Genomic DNA, 9,905 nt, shown 5'->3' on the forward strand with positions numbered 1-9,905 from the left:
TCTGACCCTGTGCCCTCCGCTCCTTTCTCTCTCAGGGAACCAGGTATTCCCCGAGGTGACCAGGCTCCTCACCAGTCACACTGGGAACACCAGCAACTCGGAAGACATCCTGTCCTCGGCCTGCTACACGGTGAGGAACCTGATGGCCTCCCAGCCGCAGATGGCCAAGCAGTACTTCACCAGCAGCATGGTCAACAACATCATCAACCTGTGCCGCAGCAGGTGGGCCGGGAAGGGGCTGGCCTCCTGCCCACACACCTCCACCCCACCCTGCCCGCTCCCCAGGCAAAGCAGGCGGCTCCCTGAGAAGGCCCAGGGTGGCGGGCAGGGGAGCAGCAGCGCCTCGTGCAGACAGGGGGAGGCTTGGACACAGAGAAGGTCCAGAAGCCAAGAGCACTGCGGGGCGGAGTCCAGCAGCCAGGCCTCCGGGCTGCGCAGAGGGGACAGAGGCAGTGCATCCTCAGCTGCGGGCCACACGGGAGGGTCCCCGGAGGGTCAGCAGGAGACACGGAGCAGCAGACCCTGCCGGGTGGGAACTTTTTTCTGCTCCGTGAGGCTTCCTCCTCCCAGGACGAGGGCCGGGGGACCAGAATGGCCCCCGAGACAATCCTAGGGTACTTCTAAGTGGGCAGGGCCACGGGGTCGTGCCCAGGGTACAGAGTGACCAGCCCAGTGGGGCTCCTCTCTCATGCACGCCCGGGGCTGCCCCACATCTCTAAGGCCCGAAGGGGAGGGGAGGAGGCAGGAGGGTGCTCATTCTCATGCCTCCCCGAGTCTCACCCCACAAATGAACTTCCCGCCTGCCCAGTGCCTCACCCAAGGCTGCGGAAGCTGCCCGCCTCCTCCTGTCCGACATGTGGTCCAGCAAGGAACTGCAGGGTGTCCTCAGACAGGTAAGGGCCCGCGCCGTCCCACCGCGCGCCGCCCTCCACCCCTGCCCCCTGCCCCGGAGGCTCTCCCACGCGCCCCCTGCGCTGAAGCAAACCCAGTGGGGCGAGAAGAGGGAGGCAGCATGGCCAGCCCGCCCCGGGGGAGCCCGCGCGACAACGACACGATCACACTCTGAACAAGCCTCTGGGCTGGAATCCCGGGAGGCTGCTGGGCACGCGGAGGGCAGAGGGAATCAAGGAAGTGTGCGAGGGGCCCGGGGTAGGATCCCTTCGGAGCAAACTGAAAAGTGTGGGAACAAAAGGCACAGAATTCGCCCGAGGGCCTGGTATAGCTGCACAGGTCGGTGTGGGCCAGAGCCCGGGGGCCCTGGGGGGGTTGAAGTAGAGAGTTTCATGATTAAAGCAAACCTGGAAGCCGCCCTGGTCGGCAGGGGCAGTCAGAGGGACGGGGAGGTGCCCGGCGCAAGCCTGGGGACGCTGTGGCCACACTGCAGAAACGGGTGGGTGGCGGAGAGGCCGGGCAGCCCTGTGGGAAGAGGGAGAGCAGTCCCGATATCAGGAGTCCGAAGGGATGGGACTGGGTGCGGGTGCGGGGGCGGGACCCGAGGAGAGAGGCCAGGCTGCCACGCAGGCGGGAGCGCTGGGCGGGCGAAGCCACGGGAGCGGCAGGCCCGTCACGGGGCACAGGTGTGGGGGCGCCCGGGGGAATAGGGCAGAAGCAGGACAGGAGCCTCCCCTGGGGCTGGGGAGCCGGAGGGGCTGTGCAAGGTGGCCAGGAGGGGCCCGAAGCCCGTGGGGGGCAGCACTGGCGGGGGGCGGCGGCTCCAGGGCTGCTGAGGCCGCAGGGAGGACCCGGACGTGGGGATCCCGAAGCGCTGCCTGTGAAGGCCCTGCTGGCGACTCTAGGGGAGCGCTGGGGCCCCTGCATGGGCGAGGAGGGGTGGGGAGGATGGAGCAGGGCAGAGCTGCGCCCCTCAGTTTGGCCCAGGAAGGAGGAAGACAAAGGGATGGGGAACAAAGGAGCCCTGTTCCATGGCAGAGGGGACCCAGGCGTGTTTGTCGTGGGATGCAGAGGAGTGGACAGAGCAGGAGATGGTGAAGGGGCAGCGGGAGGACGAGGAGACCACAGGACCCAGGGGGCGCAGGGGGTGGAGGGAGATGCGGGGGGACAGCCGCCCTGCAGAGGTCAGGGTTGACGGGCACGTCGGAAGGCCCGGGCCCGGGGGGGACCCTGTCCCCTGGTGGACAACGCAGTGCTCCTCCCCGGCCCCCCACCCGCCTGTAGCCGCCCAGGAGACACAGCGGAAGGGAGGCCGGGGAGGACCCTGGTGAGAAGGCCCTAAGCCCTTCCATGGGGTCCAGAAGGGTCGGCCCACCCAGGGATCCCGAGACCACACCCAAGGTGAGGCACACGGACAGCCCCCTGCCTAGTTAGGCCCCTTCCGGACGGAGCCAGCGGGAACCAGCTCGCCATTGGGCCCCCCCCCCCGGCTCCCCGACGCCTGACAGCGGGGCCGCCTGCACCCGGGCCGCACCTCCACCTCCGTCGGGTCCTGTCAGCCGCAGCGAGGGGGGTGACCCTCTAGAGGAGCTGCCGGTGGCTTCTGTGCACCCTGCGGAGTAGGAGTTTGCCGTGATGAGGGAGTCACGCAGGAGGGTCCGGGACCCGGGAACGCGCACCTGGGCTCCCTCCACCGAGTCCAGGCACACAGGAGCGAGCAAGCGTGGGCGGCGGCGAACCAGCACCGTGTGGTGCTGCCCCGACCCAGCGGGCTGCGGGCTCCCGGCACCCGGGATCTGGATCCCTCGTGTTCCCACAGGCCGGACTGAGGGCGGGCTGCCACGGGGGCCCCCTCCGCTGTCCTCGTTCACTGCAAAGCACTTATTGAGCGCCTGCTGTATGCTGGGAGAGGCCACAGAAAGGAGATCGTGTGACTCCTCCGCAGGCGTGCAGGGCTGGCGGGGCCGAAGGGGGGAGGACAGGCAGGCAAGCGGAGCCCACGGAGCCCACGGAGCCCACGCGCCCGGCAGCTTCTCAGGGCTGCACCCCGCCGCTGCGGCGAGTGAGAAACGCTGGACCGGACGCGTCCTCCCTGCCAAGGGCTCTTGTCAAGATGGGAAAGGAAAGCAAAACCCTGGACGGGGAGAGCCAGAGGGAGACAAACAGCTGTTCTAATGTGCTTGTGGGTATGGTTGTGTTTAAAGCGTAATGACCATGAGCTTGAAGCCCTCGTGGGAAATTCGGATTTCTGCGGGTGCGCGTGGGAACCGCAGAGGCGCTGCTGGAGGCCCAGACGCACTTCACTACCCGGGGGAGCCGGGGCCTTGGTGGTGGCTGGTTAGGCCGGGCTTGGCCCTGACACACGTGTGCAAGGCCTCCAGGGCCCGGGCTCGAGCCCCAGGACACCCTGGGAGGGCAGTCGCCGGCCCCGCGGGAAGTCCCACCGTTTCATCCTAGAGCATTTCATGCAGCTGCTGTTTCTCCCCACCCCCCTCCTGCAGCAAGGCCTGGATAGGAACATGCTGGGGGCCTTAGCCGGACCCAACAGCCTCAGGAACTTCACCTCCCGATTCTAAGGGGCCGAGCAAGTACAGATTGCAGGTAAGAATTGGCTCCCCCCAGGGCAGAGGCACCTCCAGGACACTCGAGGGCGAGGCGGGGCCTGCGCTCCCGGGGGACAGTATAGACCATATAGACCTATACCAAGCCGTATAGACCACTTGGCTAGGGTGCCGTGGGCCGTCCCAACCACAGGCCATTAGGGGAGTGCAACGTCCTGAGAGCGTCAGCAGGCCAGACGTCTGCACAGAACTCCTAGGTACAGCTGTGTAGGTTGTGCACTGCACAACCTGGGAAGTGCCGTTCCAGCTTTGCACACCTACTGCTCACTTCCTTAGCCTTTTTATGATTCACTTTCCAGTCCACACAGGGCTAACGTGGATAAGCTTGTTTCCAGCTGCTGATTGCAGGGGCCGAAAGCTCAGAGCCGGTGCCTACGACAAAGGCCTATGCAAGCCCTAGCTTTCATTAGAATCGCCTGGGATGCTCCCTAAAGCACACACTCTGGGCCCCGACCCCAGCCGTTGTGACTCGGTGGCTCTGGAGTGGAAAGTGCATCCTTAGACTACAGCACCCAGAGCGTTTCTGATGCGGGTGACATCAGCAGGCTTCTCTAGAGGGTCACCAGAGATGTGACCTGGTGTGGAGCCATCTGCAGAGAGCCAGGCGTGAGGACAGGGTCGTCCCCTGAGCTGAAGGGGGCTCTCTGCCAGCACCCCGGCACCTGCGGAGGGTCCTGGGGGGGGTGGGAGAGGGCTGTGAGTTTGACGCAGATGAAGATAAATAAGATGTCAGGCACCTTCTCCTGGCAGGTGCGGGTGGAGGGGGTGGCAGGATGGGCCAGACCTCCCGGTGTGGCGGTGTCTCCCTCCACGTGCTAACCGGACGCCTTCTCCTTTTCCAGAAATGATACAACCCAGCTGAGAAGACCTGAGGCCTTGCCGGAGGGGTGGCTCTGTCCACCCCGTGCAGTGTTTGGAAAGGTTCAAATGCAATGGAAAGCAACCCTGAAAACTGTGGATGATGGAAATATTTTTAGATTTTTTTTTTTCCTTGGGGGAACTGGCAAGCAAGGAGGGGGGGTTGGGAAGGGTGGGGGGGACTTTTCTTGAGTTAAAGGGGCTTATGTTTCATGTCAATATTTCTTCCGCTGAGAAATGGTATATATATATATATATGTACGATGTAAGTGTGCGCGCACGCGTGCACGCTTGGTGTGAGCGCCTGAGAGCATGACCACAAACTGCAAAAAGCTAAGCTGTTCCTGCAGGTCCTGCGGTGGGAAAAAGGACTGTCCCGTGTTTCTACGCTACCTGTGCTTTTCGATCGGTTCCCAAATGTGTCATGCCGGGGCCGGGGCGGGCGCCCAGGGCGGGGAAGCGTCACAGGGGAGCCGTCTCCGGGGTGGGGGAGGCCCACCTACCCCCGCGAGAGGCAGCTTTGCAGGAAGGGAGGCTGGCAAGATGCAGCTGTCTGATGAGACTGCGCCTCCTGCATCGCCACGGGGCTTGGGGCTGGATGGGGTTGGGCTCCAGGGAACGGGCAAGGACAGTCACGCTTGCTTTGCTGTCTGACGCCTGTTCCGGGGGAGCAGGAGGCAGCAGACGGGGCTGGCCGTTCTCCGGGGTGGGTACCAGTCAGAGGAGCCTCAGCCTAGAAAGCATCTGCCGTCAGGGGCCTGGCACCTATTTGTTTCAGGAGAAAGAAGGCGACATGGTGCTCAGAGCCAAAGAGCTGTTGGGGGAGTGGCTGTTTGGCCTTCCTATTCCCAGGGGAGAGGGGACAGGCTGGGGCTGGACAGACAGACACCTGCCCCAGGCTCCGGTGGGACAGTGGCCGCTGGGAAATGAGGCAGGAGGGTCTGCGGAGCGGGAGGGGGTGTGCCCTGGGTTCCTGGAGCTGCCACTTCCGGGCACCTACAAGCCCCAGCCCCAGCCAGAGCCCGTCCCCACCTTCCCTGGACCCTCAGCCATCCTGTCTCCACCGTGTCTTTGGGGAAAACCACGGTGGATGTGATATAAGAGGCTTGTCAGGGGCGCCGGCCACACCCGGGGGCCCAGGCGGCTGCGCACTGCAGAGGGGAAGCAGCAGCGGGGGCTCCTGGGGTCAGGGCCTCCGGGGAGCGCTCGCTGTCAACAGCCTCAGTCCACACTGAGCCAGAGCCGAGCAGGTTCCCAAGGCTCCCCGCTGTCCGCCTCCACCGCCTGCCTGCGCCCTGGTGGCCTCAGCCCGGAGTGGCCCACGGCCTCTCTGCTTCTCCCCTCAGGCCCCGTGCCCTCCCCCCGGCCCATGCTACCCCCCTAATCCGGCCCCACCCCTCACCCCAGCATTCAGGCCCAGAAGGCCCCTTTCTGGACTGAGGAAGTGCCTGTTAGGACATGAGACAGACCGGGGCCAGACGTGGGATGACAGGCCACCTGCCCCCTGTCCCCGGCTGCTGTGGGCCCTGCCTGCTGGTGATGGAAGGTCTACTCCTGGCTCCCGCCCTGGCGGTGGGTTCCAGAAGGGTCCTCTGCCAGCCACCAGGGCTCCCAGGAATTCGCTCCTTAGAATAAAATACGGAGCACCCAGAGGTGCCAGGCAGCGTCCTCAGCACTCAGCATCCGTCAGTGAACAAAACAGCCCCCGGCCCTGTCCTCACGCAGCTTCCGTTCTCCAGGAGGAAGCAGGAGATGCAGCTGTTGGGCTTTGGGGACCCCCAGTCCCATCAGGGCGGGAGGGAAACAGCCCAGTACAGAGAGTGTGGGGGCCCCCGGCAGGGGGTGGGGGCGGGCGAGGAGCCGTGGGCCGAGGGCGAAGGTCAGGCCAGGCCTGATGTTGTAGCCTCTCTTGTGCTTTCTCGGGCCTGTCCCCCGGGCCTCTGACCCACGGCTGTCACCTTGGAAGAGGCACAACGGAGAGGGTCCTGAGGGCGCATTTCCTAAAGACGGGGAGGACGGGGCTTGCCCAGGACGGCTCAGTAGTCTCAGCACGTAGCGGCCTCACGCGACTCGGTTGACTCCCCAAACAAGACATTGCAATTTGGGGCCAGCGAGGCAGGACGGAGACCACCCAGTCTCTGCCTGGCCCTGCCCTGCCCCCAGGATCTCTTGTGCTTGAGACAGAGCCGCTCACTGGCCACCGGCAGCCTGTCCAGTGGGGGCCAGACCCCGCCGCCCCCGCGCCTCCCCTAGTGACGCAGTGAAGGGCTCTCTCCGGACACGCGGAGACGGTGCTGTTGCCTCCTGCCCGCCCCAGAGCCGGGCGGAAGGCTGGGGTGGCTGGGAGGGGAAGGCCGGGGTGATGGATGGGCGAGGGAAGCCCGGGGGATGATGCTGGAGCACCCGGGACCCCCGGAGCGCACCCCTCCCTCTGCGCCCTGCTTGTGTAAGAACGTCGTGCTGGCCCGGCCCGTGGCCCCTGTGTGATGCACTATGTATTTGCTTTTTTTGGAAATATAGGAAATCAATAAATTGCTGGCATTTCTTTGAAGCTTGTGAGCCGTGAGTTATTTGGGGGGTGCCGCTGAGGCAAGAGGAGCCGCTCGCTCCTTTCCTGAGCCTGTGCCAGGCAAGGGAGACGGCGCCGCGTCCGTGCCCTTGAGCCCCACGGTGGCTCCGCGGCGCCAGCATCGCTACCCAGTCCCACGAATGAGTCACGCGAGGCTTAGAGGGGAGCCCGGATGCCCCGTGTGCCCCCGTGAGGGCGGCGGCCGGGGCTGCTGTAGGAGATGAAGCTCAGAAGGTGAGAGGAGCCCGTTTCCCGGAGGTGCACCCACCTGCGTCCTGCGAGGTGCTCGGGCGCACAGAGGCGGAGGGTGCGTGGGCCGGCCACGGGCTTATGGGGTGAGAGGCGCGAGGAACCCTCTAAGGCCAGGAGGACGGTTCCCGGCGCTGGTCTGCACATCCGCCCACGTCAGGGCCACCCGGCGGCAGAGGGCTGCGAACCGGAGGGCCGGGCCGGACGCGCTGCTCCCAGCTGGGGCGGGTGCTGACTCCCGGCCTCGGGGCCCCCGTGCTCGGGCCTCTGGTTCGGTGGCACTGAGCGTGGCCCGGGAGGAAGGGCTGTTCCTCAGCCTGGAGGGGGGGGCTGTCTGCGGCCCAGATTGTCAACACGCTGGGTCTGGGACCCCTGGGGATGTCCTAAGACCTGAGAACATGCAGTGGCTCCGAAATGCGAGCTTGGATGACAAATGCAAAATCAAGAAATGTCTGACGCTAAGCGTCCTCCAGGACCGCACAGTCACGCGGGAAACACACGGCGCAACGGCGCGCTGCCCTCTGATGCCCCCGACAGGCGGCGCCCAGACCGAGGACCAACCCCCCTGGGGCCCGGCCTTAACTGTCCCCTCCCGAGGGTCACCGCCATCCTGCTTGTGACAGCACAGGGGGGTCTTGCCTGTTTTGCACTTGGCGTAGTGGAGTCGGGATGTCGCTCGCTCGTGTCTGGCTCCCCTGGGTCATCCCCTGCTGTCCACGCCACGTTCTCGCAGCTGGGAACGTGGGGTCGTCCAACACGGGACAGTGCAACATGCACCTGACATCGCCATCACGGTTACAGCCAGGATTTCTTTCTTTTTCCTTTTTTTTAAGATTTTCTTTCTTTATTCATGAGAGACACACAGAGAGAGGCAGAGACACAGGCAGAGGGAGAAGCAGGCTCCATGCAGGGAGCCCGACGCAGGACTCGATCCCGGGACCCTGGGGTCACACCCTGAGCCAGAGGCAGACGCTCCACCGCTGAGCCTGCGGGCGCCCCACATCTAGGATTTCCAAATAGTCGGGACCGAGACAGATCAGCCGTCTCGCGTCCCAAAAGTTCTCACGTGTGGTGTGATCTCTGGGAAATTAAAAGTAACAACAGAGAAATTTCACCTGACGCGGGTGCAGGTGCCTCTAACATGTAGGGGCGGCAAAGGGCTGCCGAGGTCCTCAGTGGGGCATCCCCGGCCAAGAGGGTGACAGGCCTTCCTGGCCCCTCAGAGGACTAGCCTATGAGCCTGGGAGGGCCTTGGGCCCCAGCAGCAGAGGGCAGGACCAAACTGGGGGGCACCTGTTTGGGGGAACAGCTGGAATCCTAGATGGTGCCAAGGGAAGGGTCCCAAGGTCCTGGAGGCGGAGTCTCCCCGACCCCACAGCCAGGCTGCACGAGTCCATCTGTCCCTGAGCCTTGAAGCCATTTCCTCCTGTCCCTTTGCAGCTGGCCTGGCCCACTGATCCCCTGGGGGCCCCAGCTCCTGCAGAGACAAAGGCTCTGTGCATCACTTGTGAAAATGCAGAGAAAAAAAGAAAAAAGGAAAATGCAGAGGAAGAGGGAACAGAAGTCGTTAACAATAACAATAGTCTTGGGGGCACTTGGGGGAGCCTGGGGGCTCAGCGGTGTAGGGGCTGCCTTCCGCCCAGGGCGTGACCTTGGGGTCCCCAGATTGAGTCCCGCTCCCCGCAGGGAGGCTGCTTCTCCCTCCGCCTGTGTCTCTGCCTCTCTCCATGTCTCTCATGAATAAATAAAGTCTTTAAAAATAACAGTAGTGTTTTTCCTGGAGGGGCCAAATAATAACCCCTTTACCTTTCAGAGCCTTGGCAGATTCGGATTCGTCTCCTGCTCTGAGCCCTGGCCCAGGCAAGTGACCGAGCAGAGCTGGGGGGGTGGGCACACGGGCCGAGGCAGAAGTGAAGAGAGAAAGCGGCTTCCCCAGTGGCACCCAGCAGCCCCAGCGTCCTCCATCCCCACCCCGTGCCCTGGGCCGCTGGGGGCGTGGGTGCCTGCCCAGTGCCGGGGCTTTGGGGCACAAGCCAGCCCCCACGCGGAGGCCGTGCTGCACGGGGCCCTATGGGGGGGGGGGGGTCACATGCTCTGCGGACAAGCCATCCGGAGAGTTCCGACTCGCACCACATGGGCTGAGCAGAACCCGCGGTCAACATCACCCCGTGGTTGGTCAGAACATGGGGCTAGTGAGCCCCCAAGATGCTGTAGTGTCCCCGCAGGTGCACCCGCACCCCAACTGGTCCTCCCTGCCCCCCCCCCGAGGCCGCACGGCTCCAGCAGGTACAAAGGCCACTATGGCAGCCTCCCAGGGGACTTTGTCAAACAGACGCCCCGTGCTGGCACATCAGCAGACACGTCCCGGACACGAAAGGACTGCGAGCTCCCACTGCCCCGGACCCGCTAGTCAGCTGCTGACAGGTTCCACGGGCGGTGGATTCCTTAAGAAAACACCCCAAGCTAACCAGGCGGTTCAAATCTCTGGGCCCTAATTCTCACCCCTGTACACAAAGCCATTAAAATCCTGCCCCGTACACCTCACTCAGAATGGGAGCTTTGGGGCGCCTCTGGCTCAGGGGGTGAGCACCTGCCTTCGGCTCAGGACCTGACCCTGGGGTCCTGGGATGGAGCCCCACATTGGGCCCCCGCCTCCGTCTGCCTCTGCCCGGCCCATCGTGCCCCTGCCTCCACCCGTGCTCTCTCTCTGCCTCAAA

At 64.4% G+C, this 9,905-nt stretch overlaps 1 protein-coding gene across 1 annotated transcript in view; it reads left to right on the forward strand.

The window, feature by feature from the left end:
- PKP1 (plakophilin 1) overlaps positions 1 to 4,738 on the forward strand; it is a 43,165-nt gene extending 38,427 nt beyond the window's left edge. Inside the window, exons 11-14 of the mRNA XM_026018033.2 lie at positions 36 to 222; positions 809 to 893; positions 3,393 to 3,492; positions 4,355 to 4,738. Coding sequence (XP_025873818.1) covers positions 36 to 222; positions 809 to 893; positions 3,393 to 3,467 — 347 coding nt within the window. The 3' untranslated portion in view covers positions 3,468 to 3,492; positions 4,355 to 4,738. The remainder of the gene's footprint in view (positions 1 to 35; positions 223 to 808; positions 894 to 3,392; positions 3,493 to 4,354) is intronic.
- Positions 4,739 to 9,905: the final 5,167 nt, after the last annotated feature.

The sequence above is a fragment of the Vulpes vulpes genome, chromosome 13, assembly GCF_048418805.1.
Source record: "Vulpes vulpes isolate BD-2025 chromosome 13, VulVul3, whole genome shotgun sequence".
Classification (NCBI taxonomy): Eukaryota; Metazoa; Chordata; class Mammalia; order Carnivora; family Canidae; genus Vulpes; species Vulpes vulpes.